The 22,341-nt window shown below is 37.4% G+C and overlaps 1 protein-coding gene across 50 annotated transcripts in view; it reads right to left on the reverse strand.

Moving 5' to 3' along the window:
• Positions 1–22,341, reverse strand: part of LOC127483472 (ankyrin repeat domain-containing protein 26) — a 225,911-nt gene that overhangs the window by 19,085 nt on the left and 184,485 nt on the right. For all 50 annotated transcript variants that reach the window (XR_011381699.1, XM_070055993.1, XM_070055991.1 and 47 more), the window contains 6 exons: positions 21,746–21,898; positions 18,778–18,860; positions 18,514–18,607; positions 9,675–9,793; positions 7,402–7,630; positions 5,114–5,203 (listed from right to left, as the gene is read on the reverse strand). Coding sequence is in view for 49 of the 50 variants with exons in the window: in XM_070055993.1 (XP_069912094.1) it covers positions 5,114–5,203; positions 7,402–7,630; positions 9,675–9,793; positions 18,514–18,607; positions 18,778–18,860; positions 21,746–21,898 (768 nt within the window). In the remaining variant the exon portion in view is untranslated. The remainder of the gene's footprint in view (positions 1–5,113; positions 5,204–7,401; positions 7,631–9,674; positions 9,794–18,513; positions 18,608–18,777; positions 18,861–21,745; positions 21,899–22,341) is intronic.

Genomic DNA, 22,341 nt, shown 5'->3' on the forward strand with positions numbered 1-22,341 from the left:
TGCTATTGAGTTGGTCAAATGCCATCGATTATTATACTTTTGACAGAGAGGGTACCCTTGAAAGTGACTAATAATTCTATGCCATATTCCTAAGTCATTGCTACAAGAATTTACAGAAAATACCTCAAGAATTATGAACAAGCTTAATAGCCATTGCACACTGATATGAACTGAATAAAGTAAGCCTGTGTAAAGGTTGATGAGCACAGTAGGGGAAAAGCTTGTTTTTATACATGCAGTCGTGGTAGCACTATGTCACTCTGCAAAACCATGTCATAGTAGTCATGTTTATCTTTTCTCTTACAACTATTTCCTTTTAAAAATCCAGAGGAGGCCGGCGCCGTGGCTCACTAGGCTAATCCTGCGCCTTGCGGAGCCAGCACACCGGGTTCTAGTCCCAGTCGGGGCACCGGATTCTGCCCCGGTTGCTCCTCTTCCAGGCCAGCTCTCTGCTGTGGCCCGGGAGTGCAGTGGAGGATGGCCCAAGTACTTGGGCCCTGCACCCCATGGGAGATCAGGAGAAGCACCTGGCTCCTGCCATCAGATCAGCGCGGTGCGCTGGCCACAGCGCGCTGGCCGCGGCGGCCATTGGATGGTGAACCAACGGCAAAGGAAGACCTTTCTCTATGTCTCTCTCTCTCTCACTGTCCACTCTATCAAAAAATAAAAAAATAAAAAACAAAAATCCAGAGGAAGTATATTCCATGGTGAAAATAAAGCTTCCACAATAATTTAGTATCCATTCTTGATGAGGAATTAAACTTATAGTCTCAAAATAACTCATTCTCAAGGGCTCACTGAAGAGTTAGGATTACAGTTGGAATTCAGAATCATACATGCATCGTTAATCAACTTTCATGGCAGTGTAAAAGACATTAACAATATAAGCAAGGACACCAAAAGATAGCCACACACCAGTTTTCAGATAACATATATTTGGAGTACCCAAAAGGATAGAGATAACTAGAATATCTATCAATGGATAAAGAGATATACAAAATGTACTATGAATACAGTAATGACTTTACATTGCATTTTCTAATACTTATATGAAAAATATATGCCAAAATCTCACAAATACATTTTAATACAGCATATAGTGTTTATTTTAATGTCTTCTAAACTATCTTCAATATATACGAGGAAAAGTGACATGCATATCAGATATTTTCCTCTGAGTTACATTTCTATTTAGAGAAGATTATCTCCTATGAAAAAACAAAATGCTATGTAAAACTAAGGGTTACATTGCTATGCACAAAGTAGCTGACAAGTACTGAAAACAGTTATGCCTATAAGAGATAAAAATGTCACAGAATGAAAAGCTTACTGAAAAAAAGGGAAATTTGGGCCTCGATCTGCATAAACAAGGTTAGATGAACAGGAACTAAAAGGAAGAGTGGACAGCACAAAGAAAAGTGGAGAGATGGCAAACAGGTACAGTTAAGCCAGAGATGGATAGAATCCAATGGCAAGGAGGAAAACACTAATTCTCACAAAATTACTCGCAAATGAATGCTCAAAGCAGCATTAATAATAGTCAAAAAGTAGAAACCACCTAAATGTTAATCCACTGATGAATTGGGTAATTTATACAACAGAATAGTATTGCACTATATAATACAAGAATATTTGACAATAAAAAAGTACTAACACAAGCTACAACATGGCGAACCCAGAAAATACCTAAATACAAGAAGCCAGTCATAAAGAACTACATACTGTAGGACCCTATTTATATGAAATGTCTCCTTGGAGACCTGAGAAAAATTTGATTGCCCAGGACTAGGGAAGATAGAGGAGTTGATTGGCGATGGGTAACTGGTATAAGGTTTCTTTTTAGGTTGCTAAGTATGTGCTAAAGTTGATAGTTGTGATGGTCATATGGCTCTGGGAAATATCCTAAGGGTCAGTGAATTTTATTAAATTAAATGGATGAACTTATTTAAAATATATGAGGTTACATTAAAAGGTTTGTGGAAATAATGGACTTAACAGATAAGTTCATTTTCATGCAACTTTTTTAAACCAATGCATATTTTTCATAGTGTACATTTAGGAAGCTCCCTTGTATCTCAACACATTGATTTTAAAAAGTATAGTGGCAAGATCTAGACAATTCTCTAGTTCATATGTATTTACATCTGTATATGAATACATGAATAGCCTAACATGTATGACAAATTTTTCCAATAGATTGTAAATTAATCAAAACATATGAATTTTGTCTAAGAGTATAATGGAGTTTCTATAGAATTTGTTCTATAGAATTTATTCTGAAATATATGAAATAAAGATACATAGGCTAGGTATACATTCAAAAAATAGAAAATTTTTGGAGCATTTCATTACATTTTATTCTGTGATTTAATAGGTTTTGTTTCCACATAGCCATAGGAATATAATATTACAATATTGTTAACACAACAAAATGTCTCTCAACTTCCATGAGAAATGCTATGCAATCCTCAATTTTCCTAGGGGCATTATTTTAAAAAGAGTGAAATTACAAGAAGGGCCAAGTGAATGTCAGAAATTTAAGAAATAAATTCACTGTAATGACAAAAGTGTACTGCAATGATACAGAAAATTTTAAAAAGCTGTATTTACTGAAATTCACATATAAAAAGTTACATTCTTTATCCAGCTACAGAATTTCTCTTCCACATGTTGAATATCTTATGGGCTTATCTTTGATTTTACTTCATTTGTTCTTACATCCTTTGTCTCATCTTTTTACAGAGGGTAATAATGAACTATGAGCTCCAGTAATATCTCTGATATTATCTTTGAGGGTGTCAGCCAGTTGCTACTGAAAATGTTTCACCTCTACCTAATAAGATATTTTTGTCACTACTTTATAATTTTATTGTTAAATCATAGTTGGAACATTTAATTCCAAGGTACACTCAGTCTATAACAGACTTGTGATAGTCTGACTTCTGATTTTTCATGTTTATGACTGTGCACAAGTGATACACATTCTCTAGGACACACCCTCTGAATTTGGAGCATTTCCCAAGTTGGGAATATGCAGACACTGCTCTCCCATGACACTGAACAGCAGCAGTTAAACAGCTCCCAGTCAACCACAATCACAAGCGAGGATGTTGGCAAGACTAGGTGTATTAAGTGCATTTTTCACTGAGGATATTTTCAATTTAACAATGAGTTTATTAGAGTGTAATCTGTACTTTGAAAAATATCATGACATGTTTCAATTCACCTCCTTCTGTTCATGTATACATTCCTGTTGAATGTAATATGGGGAATGAAGCAACAGAAGGAAGATCTTTGTCTCTCCTTCTCACTGTCTGTAACTCTACCTCTCAAATAAATAAATTAAAAAAATAAAAATTATTTGACAATAAATAGAAAGAAGTTCTGATACATGCCACAACATGAATCAACTGTGAAATTATTATGCTACCTGCTAGAAGCCAGTTACCAAGAAAAATATACTGTAGCACCCTATCTATAAGAACTGTCAAGAACAGGTAAATCTGTAGAGACCTGAAGAAAGTGATTGCCTAGGACTAGAGAAGACAGAGGGACTGAAGTGGTTATTGATAACTTATACAAGGCTTATTTTGATGGTGAAAAATATGCCTAAGTTTACAGTGGTAATGGTCATACAATGCTGGGAATACAGTATCGGACATTGAATTTTATTAGTTTAAACATGTGAAATTTATTGTATGTGAAATATTTGAGGGTGCTGTAATAACTGTATGGGAAAATGAGTTTAAGAGAGAAGTTATTTTGGTGTAAAACTTTTTAAACCAATGTGTTTTTAAAATAAATGCACCTAAAATGCAGAACAAAAAAGTGAAAGGGAAAACAGATCTTCCATCTGCTCGTTCACTCCCAACATGGTTGTGACGGGCAGGGCTGGACCAGATTGAACCCAGGAGTCACAAACTCCATCCAGGTCTCCCAAATGGGTAGCACTGGAGCCATCATCTGCTGCCTTCCTAGGTAGATTAGAGGGAAGCTGAGGCCGGCGCCACGGCTCACTAGGCTAATCCTCCGCCTTGCGGCGCCAGTACACCGGGTTCTAGTCCCGGTCGGGGCGCCGGATTCTGTCCCGGTTGCCCCTCTTCCAGGCCAGCTCTCTGCTGTGGCCAGGGAGTGCAGTGGAGGATGGCCCAAGTGCTTGGGCCCTGCATCTGCATGGGAGACCAGGAGAAGCACCTGGCTCCTGGCTTCAGATCAGTGCGGTGCACCGGCCACAGCACACCGGCCGCGGTGGCCATTGGAGGGTGAACCAACGGCAAAGGAAGACCTTTCTCTCTGTCTCTCTCTCTCACTGTCCACTCTGCCTGTCAAAAAAAAAAAAAAAAGAAGGAAGCTGAGCAAATGGGCACTCCAACATGGGATGCTGGAGTGACTAGCCATGGCTTAACCTGTTGCATCATAATGCTGGCCCGACATTTTTTTCAGAGTATACATTAGACTTGAATGTTAGTAAGCCCCTTTCTATCTCGATAAATTGATGCACTAAAGTCCAGTGTCATCATCCAGATAATTTTAATTCTCATGAGTGTACACCACAGTTGATTTGAATAGGTCTATCCTTTTGTTATATGAAGAAGTTAAAGGAAAATGAAGCAAGTGTCTATATTTGAGATAGATCTTATAGTAGCTGAAAATATTTTGGAGCAGAGTATAATGGCCTTTCTGTACAAGTTATTAAATCTATGAAATAAATACACATAAGCTCTGTATCCATTCACAAGAGTGAAAATAAGCAATGAAAAGTCTCTGCAGCATTTCCTTAAACACTCTCAAGACTCTTATTAAACCTGGCTTTCTTCACCATGACAGTAAGAAGTATCACTATAAATACTGTTTCAAAGGAAATAAAATATGCCAGCTCAAGAGGAATAATGCATAATTTTCAAGTTCTTAAGGGCAAATAATATTTTAAATTTTTAAATTTAACTTTAAGGGAAATAGCAAAGTGAGAGTTTAAATGCTTTATTAAAATAGAATAGTACTAAATTAATTAAAATGAACATAGAAAATGTTATGTTTTGTGAAACTGTATCCAAAAACTTACAATATATAATCAACTTTAGTATTTCTATTGACACATTTAATTTCAACATACTTGTCTCCTGAGGTCACTTAATTCCTTCTTCAAATTCTGGATTTCAATTTTGGAATTCATGCAACAACATCCTGCATCATCCGGTGAAACCTAGGATACAAATTTTTTAACATTTTTTATTTAAAAGACTTAAAAACTTTAAAAGACTTATTTAAAAGACTTAGAGAGACAGAGAGGTCTTCTATCTCCTGATATACTCCTGATACACAGGAGTCACTGTGCACTTACTTATGTAGCATCCCTGTCTTTAATGTGTTATACTATGAGAATTAATGGTAAAAATATTCTTCAAACAGTTCTTTATTCTTTGTGCATCTGTGTGGGTGAATCTGTTGAAATCTTTACTTATACTAAGTTGATCTTCTGTATATAAAGATAATTAAAAATGAATCTTAATGAAGAATGGGATGGGAGAGGGAGTAGGAGATGGGATGGTTTGCAGGTGGGAGGGTGGTTATGGGGGGGAAAACTGCTATAATCCAAAAGTTGTAGTTTCAAAATTTACATTTGTTAAATAATTTTTTTTCTAAAAAAATGATGTGCTGCTTGCCTTTAAATCATTGGCAAGGGTGTAAGAAAAAGAGGACCAAGAGCATGCCCCTTTAATAGGAGAAGTGTATAATTTAAAGCCATCTTTTTCATTGGAATCAAGCCTAGCGACATAAAAATAATTAATTTCATTTGAGATGGGACTGTGAAGCTTTGTACAGAATTCTTGGTGGGAAGAAAATAGTCAATTCAGTTTGGTGGTAATTGTTATTTCAAGATATGATTCATTGCCATATACATTATCAATCATTCAAGCAATAACAAGATAGAAATACTAGAATTTCATTTCTAAAATGGAAACAAAATCTTGATTTAAGTCACAAAACTGATGAGCCATTTCTCAGCTATAGAAATATTTTACAAGCATTAGCATGGTGATGCATTATTAGCAAATGAGGATTTTCCTTTTTAATGGAAGAAACTGCAAAAAACTTAAAAAGTTAATCTTTTTATTATTACAGGTTTACATACTTCACAAAAAAGCACTTATACTGGATTTCTTTAAAAAGCATCCATTTGTGATGAAATGTTTGGATCACATTTCTAATTCAAGAGGTAGAAAAATTGAATGATAGGTCTAAGAGTCAAAAAGATCACATAAAGAAGACTAGTGTCTGCTAATATTAACTGATAGAATTAAGAAGGGAGAGAACGATTCAACATGGGAAGCAGGATACACAGCAGACTCATAGAAGTGCAGATGTCCTAAACAGCACTCTGGCCTCAGAATCAGCCCTTAAGGCATTTGGATCTGGCTGAAGAGCCCATGAGAGTATTTTAGGCATGGAAACCCAAGACACTCTGGCAAAAATAAAATAAAATAAAATAAATCTCTGCGAGTGAGATCCCACTGGAAAGAATGGGCCATCAAAGAAGGAGGTACCTTTCTCTGAAGGGAGGAGAGAACTTCCACTTTGACTATGACCTTGTCTAAATAAGATCGGAGTCGTCAAACTCAAAATGCTTCCATAGCTTTGGCAACTCATGACAAAGCCTAGGGTGATTACTGATGCCATAAACAAGAGTGTCAATTTGTTAAGTCAACAACAAGAGTCACTGTGCACTTACTCCTCATGTAGAATCTCTGTCCTTAATGTGTTGTTCAATGTGAATTAATGCTATAACTAGTACTCAAACAGTACTTTACACCTTTTGTTTCTGTGTGGGTGCAAACTGTTGAAATCTTTACTTAATATATACTAAATTGATCTTCTGTGTATAAAGAGAATTGAAAATGAATCTTGATGTGAATGGAAGGGGAGAGGGAGCAGGAGATGGAAGGGTAGTGGGTGGGAGGGAAGTTATGAGGGGGAAAAAGACATTGTAATCCATAAGCTGTACTTTGGAAATTTATATTTATCAAATAAAAGCTAAAAAAAAAGAATAAACAAAAAAACCTGGATGTTGCAACAAAACATTAACAAATGCCGTGAACCACAGTCAGTGCAAATTCAGTTGGAAAATAAGCCAACGTATTCCAAACTATACCTTTAGTTATAGGGAAAGATATTCAGTTTCTAAAAGCTAACATAAATGCAGCTTTTAAGAAATTTAAAATGTGCTCATTTGGTTCCATTTATTCTATGAAGTGAAAAGTCATACACTTATTTCCTTTCTATCTGATGAAGACAATTGTGAAAATTAGCATTTATCACTCAGTCATAATCAGTATTTCACCAAATCAAAAATGATTATATCATCAATCTAAAACCCAAAGGAAAAAACACAACATATCTAACCATGTACGAGCAGTCCAGTGTGCGGTTACGTGAAAGCTGTAGCTGTGAGGTAGGAATTCTTAACTTTCTTTGTGGGACATGGTTTCCTTTGCACATTAAACCACCATGAACATTCCCAACACTGGATGACGGTACAGCAGGCCTCACAGTACTAGTGCTGGGTAAAGATTCATTCCTCTCTGTCTCCTGAAGAAATTCAGTTCTGACCACTGTTAATTCCTCATGCGCCCTGTGAAAATTGCAAGACAAATGCTTAGTATGTCATTTTTTCCACTTACTAATGGTTTATCTTTAAAAAGGCTGTAAGCATAAATGGACTGTCCCATTTAATAAAAGTATTTTAACACTAAAAATGTGTCCGGGCATACCTACTGTATGCAACCGATGTTTTCAAATTGCTCAAAATTAACAAAACATATTTCTAGTGGGTTGTAAACAACTGGTTCACACAAAGGCAGAGGGAGAGAAATGGTTATTAAAGATATATAGCTAATGAGGTAATGCTCCTTTCTGGGAGGTTCTACTTAAAGTTCCTTGATGCCACTTGATAAACTCATATTTAAATGGTAGCTGTGTTAGCTAAGATACAGGATGATTTTCTTGCTTATAATGACCATTTAACTATATACAAATATGTGAAAGCATCATATTGTGCATGCTGAATATTTTATAATTTTATAATTATATAAACATTTTATAATTTTATAACAATATTTTATACTTTTTTATTAATGTAAAGAGAACAGATGTCATGTATTTCATAAGCAAAATTCTAAGGAGATAAATGTATTTCACTCCTTCCTGCTCTCCCACAAACCATCTCCTCTCTTCATTACTTTTTTACACTTTTAGCAAAAACAAAATTTTAGTTTTTCAAAAGATTCATTTTATTTATTTCAAAGAGTTACAGAGAGTGGTAGAGACACAGAGAGGGAAGTCTTCCATCTGCTGGTTCATTACCCAAATAACCCCAATGGAGAGAGCTGGGCCGATCCAAAGCCAGGAGCCAGAAGCTTCCTCCATGTCTCCCACGTGGGTGTAGGGGCTCAAGGACTTGGGCCTTCCTCCGCTGCTTTCCCAGGAGCAATAGCAGGGAGCTGAATTGGAAGTGGAGCAGCTGGGGCTCAAATCAGCACCCATATAGGATGCCAGCCCTGCAGCCCTGGGTTTAAGCCGCTGCACCACAGTGCTGTCCCCCACAAAAACATAACTTAATCCACTCTAGAATAACAGGCTTAATTCACCAGCAACCATAGTATTTAACAAGTAAAAAGTAGAGAGACCACAGTTCCACAGGAAGATAAAGAAAGAGTTAAAAACAACTGAATGACAAGATGTTCACTTCTTCCCTATGCCTTTTTTTTTTTTTTTGAATTCTATATAAATTACCACATGTGAGATAAGCAGGATATTTGTCTTTTTGGGACTGGCTTATTTCACTAAGCTTAATGTTTTCCAGTCGCACCCATTTTCATTGCAAAAGAAGAGACATATTTCTGTTGAGTAAATCAGTTTAGATTTAAAACACCATCTCCCAAAGGCATTTTCAAGCACTTGCTATCAATAACCCTGTGCATTTCACACATTTAACCAAGTTCCTAGAGGGAAAAATAAGCTTTTCCCACATTGAGACATTTGAGAGCACCAAATTGTAGGAGAGAATGACAGAGTTGTTGGTTACCAAAGGAACTAAAGCCACTCCAGAGGCAATCCATTCCTAACACTGTTTGGAAGGCATCAGAGGGGGTGGGCCTTGCCCTTTCTGTCTTCTACAGACATAGTCCCCCAGAATGCCCGAGGTAGAATGCTAACCAGCCTGCGAGTTATACTTCCCGTCCTTTCCACATTCGTCTTTCTTTCTCAAGAAGAGGAGGAAAACTGCAAAGAAGAGTTGGTTTCAAGACACCCTCCTTAAGTATTACCAATGATCACAGTCAGGGGAAGATAACTGAACAAGTGCCAGGTTGTGTCAAGACTTACAGAAGCACCACAAGTAGCAGCAGTAGCGGTAGTGGGAGTAGTAGCAGTAGGCAGCCCTGTGGGTTTAAGTTGTCATGTTCCCCCAAACACATGCACCTAACTTTTACGTACATTTTTCTGTGCTAAAAAATAAGAGCATTTATTTTTCAAAATTATTCCTTAATTTGTAGAATTATTTTGTCTAGTTAGGTTCACGTCATACTAATTTCAGGAAACTGTCTCACTAAAAACTATGCCTCAGAGTCAAATTAATGAACATCAGTTATTTTCTGTGATTCTGGGACTTGACTTACTTATTCAGGTTGCAGGTTAAGGTTTCTCCCACTTGTACGTGGAGTTGCCTGGGTTTCTCCAGTTCTTTATCAGATTCTTCCTGAGCAGCTTTCTTTCTGGTGTGTTCCGATGTCTGCAACTAAAGGAAATTTAAAATATACGTTTTCAAATCATTTCTATCTGTATATTTATTTCCTCCAATTTGACTAAGTGACACAGGGAATATTTTAAAGATATGAAAAAGAAGATTAAAATATTTAACTTCCATATCCCCTGAAGTAAACAATTATAACTAAAACTGAATCAGTTGTGTGTTGCTACTAATGTAATAATATTGTACAAGATAATTAGAATCAAATTAACAACTTAAAATTGAACACTGTACATCTTCCAAATTGCACTTTTTCCTTGGGATTGAGACAATTACATCTCATAGCATAAAACACTAGGAGCATAATGTGTATAGTTTTGGGAATGAAAATGACTTACTAATACTGTTTTATCATCTTTAGAAGCTTTTTACAAAATAGAGCACACAGAGCAGCAACAACAAAAACTCGATAGGACTTCAATGCTACTGAGTTGGGAATAATGAATTTCTTTTAGATAAAGCCATTATCAAATTACTTTTACTAAGTGAGTAATGTTTCAGATTTATAGTAGCATGTCTGTAATACTTTGGCATTTCTTCCATGAAGTTCCCTCTCCTGAATATGAGCAGACCATAATAATTGGTTGCTAGTACTTAAGACTATATCACTGATGCTGAGTGAGTTTTGCTAGGTCAGAGAATGTGATTCAGCTTCCATTTTTATTTTTCTGGTAAAATTTATAAAGGACCCCAAGCAACAAGGCACATCATCACATAGACTTCCAAAGTTAAATGCAGTTAAATGTGCAGTCAAAAGCCCGGTTTAATGCAATTAGGTGGACAAACAAGTTTTGGATGATTGTAGCCCCAGCTTCAAATCATCCCCAGCTGAGTGACGTTTATGCTTTGCTTAAATTGTAGATTCTGAAAAAAGAATATATTGAGAGAGTAAATCATTTTTTAAATTTATTTTATCTATTTGGAAAACAGAGTTACACAGAGAGATAGAGATATATAGAGACAGGTCTTCCATCCACTAGTTCACTCTCCAGATGGCTGCAATAGCTGGAGCTGAGTCAATCTGAAGCCAGGAGCCAGGAGCTTCTTCCAGGTTTCCCACATGGATGCAGGGACCCACAGACTTGGACTGTCCTCTGCTGTTTCCCAAGGAGCATTAACAGAGAGCTGGGTTGGAAGCAGAGTAGCCCGGGCTCAAACCGGCACCCATATAGAATGCTGGTGCTGCAGTTTTAGGCTTTAACCCACTGCACCACAGTACCAGCCCCATAAGTGATCTTTTTTATGGCAGAGGGACAGAAAGTCTGTGGCAGAAGGTAGCTTCTATATCCACTAGCCAAACCTCCCAATGCCAGGCCTGGAGAGTGGAACTCAGAACTCATTACAGTTGTCCCACGTAGGTGGCATGCAGCTGTACCTTGAAACACCTTCTGTGCCTCCCAGGGCCTGTAGTGGCAGAATGCTGGCCTCGGATGCCAAAGCCAGAAATCAAACTAAGATTCTGCTATATGAGATGTGAGCATCTTAACGTCTAGGCCAAACAACTTTCCCAAAGAGATTCTCAGGTAGGTTGCTAGACACTCATAGAAAACTGGCACAAACACCAATGCTAAAGATAGCGGTTGCTATTTTGAAAATAAAAAATGAAACAAAGACTTAAACATGTCAGATGCCTTCAGACTAGAGGGTGGTTGCAGCTTAAAGGACCTAGGGAGGAGTAAGGATGGAAACCAAAAGGACTCCAAAGAGACTGTGAGTGGAAGCCTGAGGGCCCTTGAAGACATTTACAGGGAAGACTTCAAAGAGAAAATGATTCCAAAGCCTAGAAGAAAGGGGCCTCTTGTTACACAACAGCTGACAGTAAAATTGATTTGAGAGGCAAAGCTAAAAGATGACTAACAAATATAAAGGAACTACAACTTACTGGGCTCAAGTATCTATCTGAATTATGACATCCCCACATACCAAATCTCTGCATAATTCTACATGAGTGGTTTCTGGGAAAAAATAAAATGCAGAGTGCTACCAGGCAAATGTGGTCCAAAGGTGACACAAAGACTGAGACCATCACATATTGTCAAGGCCTCATAAAATCTTAAGGTGGTGCCTCAACATCACCTTAAGGATCTTAAGAGTTACAGAATATGCAAGGGATGTTTGTCCAAAAACTTGAATATTCAAGATATTCCAGGTTTAATTAAATCATATGCTACTAATAGGATTTTTGGAAAAATTCACATTTGATTCTTACTACGTATTTCATCTTCACCTGATTTCAGGATGAGATAAACAAGATCATTTCTTAACCGTGTTTAGAAGCTTCTTTTTTTTTCCTTTGACATTAATGACCTAACTTTAAACAAAGTTTACCTTTTCTATAAAATACAAGTATTTACCATATTTGATTCTTCTGCGTTTTTTTTCTGTACTGCCCTATGTGATACACAGATAATTGTGGGGTCACATAGATGACTGTGCAACTCCCTGGCCCTAAATATGTTTTCCAAGGGTATAATTCAATGCAATATTTTTGAGACATATCCAGGATGCTTTGTTTAGTGCTTCCACTGCTTTCATCCACAGCAGCAGTAGCAATTAGTGATTAGACCTTTCTCTTGGCTCCCATAAGCCCACTTCACTTCTAAATGCAGTGACTGCTGGATTCTACTCAACCACTCTTCGTATTCCATTTCTAAGTCTGTCTCAAAAGCTCCTTAAGTCTCAATGCTTCACCTGAAGTTGCTTAATCTATACTCCTAGGCCTCACTTCATCGCTCAGGCCATTTCTTACTTCTCTTTCATTTCTCATAGGTTAAATCTTCAACTACACCCACACAAACCGTTACCTGATGGGGATTACCTTTGCAGACAACTAGTCTAGTACATTTGCTAATGATTCTAAAGGGTGTGTCTTTGATCCTAGTGTTGTTTTCTAATATTGATACTAGATATGTTAGGATATTGACCAGCATACTTCATGTTGAAATTCTTTTCTAATGCAAGACTTTTCACAGGCATCAAATTATGGGTCACTTCCATTTTCGTTGGAATCCCCTCTGCCATAGATACAACTTTAGCAGTCTGTTGAGGTTCTCTTCAGACATAAACCTAACTATATTACTTGGAGGCCTGAGTCAGATATCTCTATTTCCCAATCCAATTCTTCTCTTCCAAGTTGTGTCCATAAAATATATCAACCCAAGTACTCTCTGGTAGATGAGAACCTCCATTTGTGAGATGAGAACCTTCTGGAAAATTAGTTGCTATTGAGTTGGTCAAATGCCATCGATTATTATACTTTTGACAGAAGGGTACCCTTGAAAGTGACTAATAATTCTATGCCATATTCCTAAGTCATTGCTACAAGAATTTACAGAAAATACCTCAAGAATTATGAACAAGCTTAATAGCCATTGCACACTGATATGAACTGAATAAAGTACGCCTGTGTAAAGGTTGATGATCACAGTAGGGAAAAAGCTTGTTTTTATACATGCAGTCGTGGTAGCACTATGTCACTCTGCAAAGCCATGTGATAGTAGTCACTTTTTTTGTATTTTTTTTAATTTTTTAATTTTTTTTGACAAGCAAAGTGGACAGTGAGAGAGAGACAGAGAGAAAGGTCTTCCTTTGCCACTGCTTCACCCTCCAATGGCCATCGCAGCCGGTCGCTGCGGCCGGTGCACCACGCTGATCTGATGGCAGGAGCCAGGTGCTTATCCTGGTCTCCCATGCGGGTGCAGGGCCCAAGTACTTGGGCCATCCTCCACTGCACTCCCAGGCCACAGCAGAGAGCTGGCCTGGAAGAAGGACAACCGGGACAGAATCCGGCACCCCGACGGGGACTAGAATCTGGTGTGTTGGCGCCGCAGGTGGAGGATTAGCCTACTGAGCTGGCCGCATAGTAGTCATTTTTATCTTTTCTCTTACAACTATTTCCTTTTAAAAATCCAGAGGAAGTATATTCCATGGTGAAAATAAATCTCCCACAATAATTTCGTATCCATTCTTGATTAGGAATAAAATTCACAGTATCAAAATAATTCATCCTCAAGTATTCACTGAAGAGTTAGGATTATAGTTGAAATTCAGAATCATACTGAAGTAGCACCTTGACACTAGGGACTCCATTTTGGAGCACTTGAGACTCCATTCTGGTAAAGCACCCCACCCCCCCACCGTGAAACTCTGGTCTGAAACTATGATCTCAAATAGTCGGACAATAGCAGTGCACTACATCACCCTTGGCAGAGCACAGAAACCCCCTAGCATGATTGCTCAAGCTTGAAAGTAGAAAGGTTGCACCTGGGTAAATGATAAAGATGGGATTTGTCTATGTCTTATATATAATTAAAACTAATAATTGGGTTAATGTCAAGATCATAATTGATAATTGTTAAGATTGTAACTGGTATTGTCAAGATTATAATGGATATTAATTTCACTTAGGTCTTAGGTTATCTTGACCCCAGTAACTATGTACTCTCTTTTGATCTTAGCAACCATGTATTCCCCCTCCCGATTTTGCGGTTTTTGCCTTTATAAACCCTGTAACTTTGGGCCTCGGGGTTGAGAGTTCTCTGGGGCATGAACCCACTCTCGGCCGCTGGCAATAAAGGACTTTAAAAACTTTTTCAGTGTGTGGCGCTCCTCTGTCAGCACTCGCTCAGGCACAACAATACATGTATCACTATTCAACATTTATGGCAGTGTAAAAGAAATTACGGATTATAGCGGCTTCCCCCCGCCCCATAATCACCCTTCCACCCGCAACCATCCCATCTCCTGCTCCCTCTCCCATCCCTGTGGTGGCTTTTCTCATTATACTATGACTCTAGATTAAGTGGACTGTCTGATTTTGGTGGATCTTTAGAGGTTTGTGATGGGTGTGGCCAGAGAGCTCTGTTCAGTTCTTAAGGTTTAAGGGTGTGCCAAAGGTGGACACACCCAGGTTTGGCGTGGTAAATCTTCTCTCTCTCTCTCTCTCTCTCTCTCTCTCTCTCTCATTCAGAAGGGAAGTAATTATGCACAGCTGAGCTATTCTTGAAGGCAATCAGTGAGCACTAGCCCTTGTGGGTATAATATTCATCTGCTCTGTCCCAAGGACCACACAAAGGATCTGTGCAGTCCTCAGTGTAAGTTCAGATTCCCTTGCAATCTCCCACCGGGTTGCCAAGGTTACTGAGTTTGTGGCGTCTCCCACTGAGTACTCACATCTCAGGCATTCTGTTTTCTCACACACCCTGTTTTTTTTTTCACAGTGCCAGTTCATAAGCTCCACACATTCACTAGGTCTTAACTTCCTGTTATTTCCCCCCACCAGAGTCAAGTTTTTTGCCTGGCTGAGGGCGGGCGCAGCCCTAAGGTGGCACAGCTTTTATGTATATCCAAAATGGCGCCTGCTCTTTGACTTGCTCACCTTTGTAAGGTGAGTGGAGAGAAAGAATCGTGTCCATACCAGTCCCTTTTATTTATTTTTTTCTCTCCTCTAGTTAGCCTGGTGAACTTCCCCCATGGGGCTTCAAGCCTCGTTCCCTCTAGGCTCTTCCTGCTGCTTTCCCGCCAATGTCTCTGGCTACTGAGGTTTCACCTCACCTCCCTTTCCAGCGCTGTTGCCGAGACTCAGTGGCTGGGGTCCCGAGCCGTGGGTGCCCGTGCCCTCCACATAGGTCCACCATGTCCCACTAGTTCCGGAAGAGTTTCCTTTGCAGTTTTTTCCCTAACTCTTCCATGAAACTACAGTATCTCCACTTTTATTAAACTATCTTTTCCCAGACTATCAGTGTGCTCCCTCCCTATTCTTATACATGCTCATAAATACTTCTTTAATGTGGATCACTATTGTAGACAGCTAATCCTCTATATTCTATGCTGATTCTTATGTCCATGTCTTTGAGGATAGTGTTATTTTCTGATTTGGGACCACTCTCAGTGTTATGAATTTGGCCAGCATAAACATTTTGCTTTTCTTTTCTACTGCAAAACTTTCAGATTATAGTCTGTCTCTGCTTTCTTTTGAATACTTCTCTCTTGCATACAGCTATGATCCTAAGGCAGTCTTCTGAAGTTCTGTCAGATGTACATTCAACTATATCAATTGGAGTCATGCAGAGCTATGAATAGTTCCCAATTCATACTTTTTACTACAAAATGGTGTCCATGAAATAATATCCTAACTCTCTGGTAGAGAATACATGAAATGAGAACATTCTGGAAAACTTTAGGGGTCACTGATTGAGTGGGTAAGAAACTTATTAAACAGTTGATTCCTGGAATAAATTTTAAAATGATAATATTTCTTTCTTTCCATGATAAATTACTAATTTTTCCAAGAATTTAGAAGAATTTTTTCATTATTTGAACAAACTCAACTTATTGGGTACTGCATCTAACTTTGAATGTTGAACTCCTTAACATATTTTTGTATGGTAATAAAGTAGACATCTCTTGGCATTCTTATCTACAAAAGACCCATTATCAACATACTGTCATGTCATCTATTTTGAACTAATTTTTATAGATCTAGAAAAAAATAATCTTTCAGTGTTTCCTAATTTGTGAACATGAGCAGTCAATATAAATGTTCTTCATCTCCAGATAACAGGATCTGTATAATTTAACTGCCATCTATTCATCGTCACTTAAGGAAACTAATTAGTAAAATCAGTGACCTCATTGCTCAGTTATCAGTGTTTACATGCAGTCTTGTGATCACAATTTTTATGACATAAAGACATGAATGATAACCCTGTTTCTCTTGTACATAGTTATACAGTATTCATTATCCACCTATAAATTGGAATCCATGGATCATATTTCAATATTTTGCGAAACTGAACTAAGTTTTTATACAGATTGATGAACACAGACTACCAGAGAAAAGTCTGTTTGTGAACCAGCAGTGCTTAGAATGCTCTGTCACTGTGTAAGACAGTGCTGGAGTAGTCATTTCTCGATATGTCCTTTTAGAAATACAAAGAGTCGAAGTAACACAGTCCTAATTCTCTGGTTAGAAAAATCATTTAATGAGAGCATTCTGGAAAACTTTAGTGGCTACTGATTGAGTGGGTAGAACCAACTCTTATTAAACATTTGATACCAAGATTTCCAACTGACAAATAATTCTATGACATATTCCTAACTAATTCCTCCAAGAATTTATAAGAAATCCTTCATCTTTAACAAACTCCATAGCTATTTGGCACTGCAACAAAGTTTTGAATGTTGAATTCCTTCTCATATTTCAGTATGACAATTAAGGTAAAGGGACATCTGGCATTCTTATCCACAAAAATCCATCAACACCCTGTCATGGACATAGTTTGAACTAATTTACTGGAAGTCTAGAGTAAAAGAATGTTTCAATGTTTCCTAATTCACGAAAATGGTCAACACAAATGTTCTTGTTCTGTAGATATAAATACCTGCATCATGCAACAGCACTCTATTGTCACTTAAAGAAACTAATTGGTAAAATCCACAATCTCTTCTTCCATATAAGTGTTTACATGTAATCTTGTGAGAGTAATTTTTATGAAGAAGGACATGAAAGACAGGGTAATCCTGTTTTACTTGATAAATTTTTATATGGTATTCGCTATCCATCAGTTGGAATCCTGGATTACACATCTATCTTTTAAGAGACTGAACTAAGTCCTTATAAAGGCTGATGAACGTAGACTAACAGGTAAAAGTTCGTTTCTGAACCTGCAGTGTTCAGAGCATTATGAAACTCTGTAAGGCCATAACGCCAGAGTAGTCATTTCTAGATAACCAATGACACCTATTTGCTTTTAAGAACCCAAAGATGTAACATTCCTTGTGGTGAAAAAGCATGTATCCATTCTGGATAAGGAATACAACTTACACTCTCAAATAAATTTATTATTAAATCCCAATGAAGAGTTTAGATTTTAACCAGAGATTCAGAATTCCATACCATGTCATCACTTGACTTTATTCACACTTCAAAAGGTACCGTAAATATTACTAGGGACTCCATGTGACATTTCTACAACCATGACCATCGCAACACTACTCACAGTAGACCAAAGGTAGAAATCATGGAAATGTCCATCAAATGATCAAAGGATATAAAAGATCCACTGTAAACAAAATATTGTTTTCTAATGTAACACAATTAGAATTTTAAAATGTAATCAATCTGACTACTTAAACAATTTTATGAGTTCAGTCCATTCCTTCTATTTTTTTTTATTTATTTATTTTTTTTGACAGGCAGAGTGGACAGTGAGAGAGAGAGACAGAGAGAAAGGTCTTCCTTTGCCGTTGGTTCACCCTCCAATGGCCGCCGCGGCCGGCGCGCTGCGGCCGGCGCACCGCGCTGATCCGATGGCAGGAGCCAGGAGCCAGGTGCTTTTCCTGGTCTCCCATGGGGTGCAGGGCCCAAGCACCTGGGCCATCCTCCACTGCACTCCCTGGCCACAGCAGAGGGCTGGCCTGGAAGAGGGGCAACCGGGACAGAATCCGGCGCCCCGACCGGGACTAGAACCCGGTGTGCCGGCGCCGCTAGGCGGAGGATTAGCCTAGTGAGCCGCGGCGCCGGCCAAGTCCATTCCTTCTATAAGGGTTAGCAGATTTGCATTGGTAGTAGCAAATAGTATCTGTATAAATACAGAAAACATACTTATCAATGAGACTTGTCTTATTAGGCAAAATATTTTCCCAATCTCCTAGCAAAGATACAGAAACACCTTCTCAGTGTGACAGAGATTAAGAGACTGACTTACTGAACTTGGTCTTATCAGATTTTTCTGCAGCTCTTCAATACTGCCAGCATGCAATTTGACGATATCTTTCATTTCCAAAATTTCAGACTGAAGCCTACAATGTACATGGAAAATATTTTCACCCATCAATCTAAGCATACACATAATTTCTGACTAAGCATCAGAAGGCAATATTGTGTAAATTCTTAAAATTGGAAAAGTATGGCCTGTTTCTTGTTGTCCATGGCTACTGTGCTTTATGACTCAAGCTAGTTTGCATAGTACCTTGAAATGTAGTGTTCAAGATAATCTTGTGTCTTCTTTACATTTTCTACCACTCCTTGGTGTAGATTTTCTGATACTTGGAACTGAAACAAAGGATTAAAAAAAATTACCAGCACCTGGTACAAACTGCTCACTACCTGGTTTGCCATTAAAATTTTATTGGAAATCACAACACTTCTTCATTTGCATATTGTTCATGGCAACATTCATGCTGTAACTGCAAAGCTGACTTGCCAACAGACATCACTCGGTCCAATAACTAAAATAATATGATCTGGTCAAGAATTGTTCTTACTCATTTCGTATTTTGAAAAATTTTTGACATTTCAAAAAGGTGGCATGAAAATGAAAGTGGTCTTTTATACAAATTACACTTAACCCTTGCTTTCACAATTTAAAAGCACTTGGGCCATCTTCTACTATTTTCCCAATGGGGAAGAAGGCGGCCAGACTACTTCCCCAGTACTGCATAGAACTGTCAATGATTTCATTAGCCACCAGTGTTTTTTCATCTTATAATTTACTGATCACTTACTCTCTGCACTACTTCCTGGGTAATGATAATGGAAACAGGATTCCTAGATTGAGTAGCACATACCTAGTAGACCGTAAGACACAGACTCAAAGCACAGACCTGAAAATATTGGAATCAGTGGCTAAATGAAGTTTCCAAAATCAATTCATTCTTATGCTGCCTTACAAGCACTCTGTAGATAGCCTAACAGTATACACTTGGGCCTATTAGTGAATCTGTAGCCAGCAGAAAAAAGAGCTATAAAACAATAAATCCCAGTTCTGGCTAGTTCATGAAAGAAAATAGTTAAGTTTTTTTTTCTTACTGAGTATAGACTGAGTTTTTGATAGATAAGTTCTCCTCTACAGCAATCAAGTGTTTTGATTTTATAAAATGTTGCTTAAAGGACAACTTTAAAAACTTTAAAAGCTTCACCTTAAAGCTTTATTCATAATGCTTATGTCAATGCCTCAAAGAAGAAAATTCAGCAGGTCAGCACTGTGGCACAGTGGGCTAAGCTGCCTCTGTGATGCTGGCATTCCAGCCCTTGCTGGTCCTCTTCTGACCCAGCTCACTGCTAATTGACAGGGAAAACAGCAGAGGATGGCCCAAGTGTTTAGGTCTATGCCACCCACATAGAGACCTGCATAGAGTTCCATGCTCCTTGCTTTGACCTGGCCAGCCCCAACAAATGTGGAAAGTTGGTGATTAGAACAACAGATGGAGGAAATCTCTTTTTCTTTCAGCTTCTCCCTCTATCTGAATTTTCCTTTCAAATAAATACATATTCAAAAAGAATAAATTTCTGAAATGATATAAATTGTTTATACTTTTAGTCTAACAATTGATAAGCTAAAATATTTTCAATCTACACAAAGATAGGTGGCATCCATGTCAGATAAAATCCCTGAGGAAAATTTATATTCAGACAAGATTATTTCCCATGAATAAAAATAAAAGCAGTTTAAAAGTAAGGTCTATGCTGTTCCATAAAAACTAGATGACAAATATTGAAAAGTGTAAGGTCAAAATGTGACAGAAGGAAAAGCTTATTGACAAAAGGGAAATTTGGGGCTGGGTCTGAATAAATATCTTTAGGTGAACAGAAACAAAGACGGGACAGCATGAAGAATGGTGGAGAAATGAGAAAACAGGCCCAATTAACTCCAAGTTGGATTAAATCCAATGAAATGATTGAATGTGTCCATACAATAACTTGGAAATGAATGTCCATGGCAGCATGCAGTGGGAACATTCTACATGTCCATGCATTGATGAGCAGATAATTTGTACAGCAGACCTATACTCTGTTAGATAATAAAATGTTATTTAATACTAAAAAGAAGTACTGATAAATGTTATGCCATGGATGGATCCTGAAATTAGTATACTAAGTGAAAAAAGCCAGTCATAAAGGGCCACATACTGTAGGACTCTATGTATATGAAACGTTCATAGCAGGCAAATCTGGAGAAAAAACACTTCCCTTTTGTAGGAAAAAGGAAGAAAAAAGGACTGAAGGAGTGATGCATAAGTGACACAGAGTTTTACTTTATGGTGACTGAAATATTTAAAAACTGATTATGGTGATGGATATCCCACTTTGGGAACCTATTATGGATATTGAATTTTATTAATCTGAATGGTTGACGTCTACATAGGTGAAATATATGAGCAGTCATAAAAACATTTGTGCAAAAAGTAGGCTTAAGAGATGTCAGTTTCAAGGTAAAATGTGTGAATTCAATTCATACCTTATACATGCTGCACATATCCCCAGAAGTTTGTGAAGCACCACTATATCACAATAAATCAGTTTTTAAAATTCCAAAGGCAGGATATTAATAATTTTCTTAATTTTAAATTTTGTAAGTACAGACTACACATGATATGAATATTCCATGCATAAAGACGGACATTTATTATGTGTATAGATAACATATATTATACACACTTATAATGTGTATAAATAACATATATGTGAATGAGAAACAGGGTTTTCAATTAGACTGTAAAATATTTTAAAATGTGCATTTCAGCATAGTATAAAGTATTTTGAAAATTTATTCTGAAATACACAGGATCAATAAACATAGGTTTTGTATCCATTCACATAAGTGAAACAAGAAATGTATTTTTTGAGAATTCTGCTAAATTTTATCCTCTGATTCAATCTGCCTTGTTTTATCATGACAATTGATATCACTGAAAATATTGAGAAAAATGTGCATTTTCTGTGAAAAATGATATATATTCCTCAAGTTTTTAACAGTGAGTATTATTTTAACAAAGAATATAACAATAAATAGTGGATATCAGAGTTTAAGAAGTAAGTGCATAATGATAAAATTGTGCCAAGATTTTCATATTCAAATAAAGCAGGGTCTTATGATATTTGTATTTGGAAACTCTAAGCTCTAGAATTCTTATTGACATGCTAGATATCATACATACTTTTCTGACGATTTCATCTAACTTGTTCATTATATCCTGCATCTTGCTGTTTAACTTAAGGTAAAACTGTGCCATATCTCTCAGCGATGCCTCTGATTTACATTGCCTTTTCTCAATGTAATCCTGTTGCTGCTGCAGGTGTTTCATATCTACCTGATAAGATATGCATGTTAACATTTCATAAGTCACTTTATTGTTAAATAATGGTTATATTTCATTCAAAGATACATACAACTGGTCTGATTTTTGTGATGGCTTCACTTACAATTTTTCAACTTTAGGAAGGCAATTAAGTGATAAACATTCCCATAGGACACATACTTTGAATTCTGACCTTTTCCTGAGCTAGCAATATGCCACACTATTTTCTCTCAGGATGCTAGCCAGCAGTAGTGATTTGTAGCTCCCCGTCAACCACACAAACACAAGGACAAATGAAGAACACTCTAGAGTGTAACGTGCCACTAAGCTAGCATATTGAGGAAGTGCAGTATGTTACACACTTTATTAACTTGCATTTTCAATTTAGCAATGAGATTACCAAGGAATCACCATATCAAATGACAAGCAGCATCTGTGCTTTAGGTAATATCACC

Source organism: Oryctolagus cuniculus, chromosome 13 (assembly GCF_964237555.1).
Source record: "Oryctolagus cuniculus chromosome 13, mOryCun1.1, whole genome shotgun sequence".
NCBI classification, from domain to species: Eukaryota; Metazoa; Chordata; class Mammalia; order Lagomorpha; family Leporidae; genus Oryctolagus; species Oryctolagus cuniculus.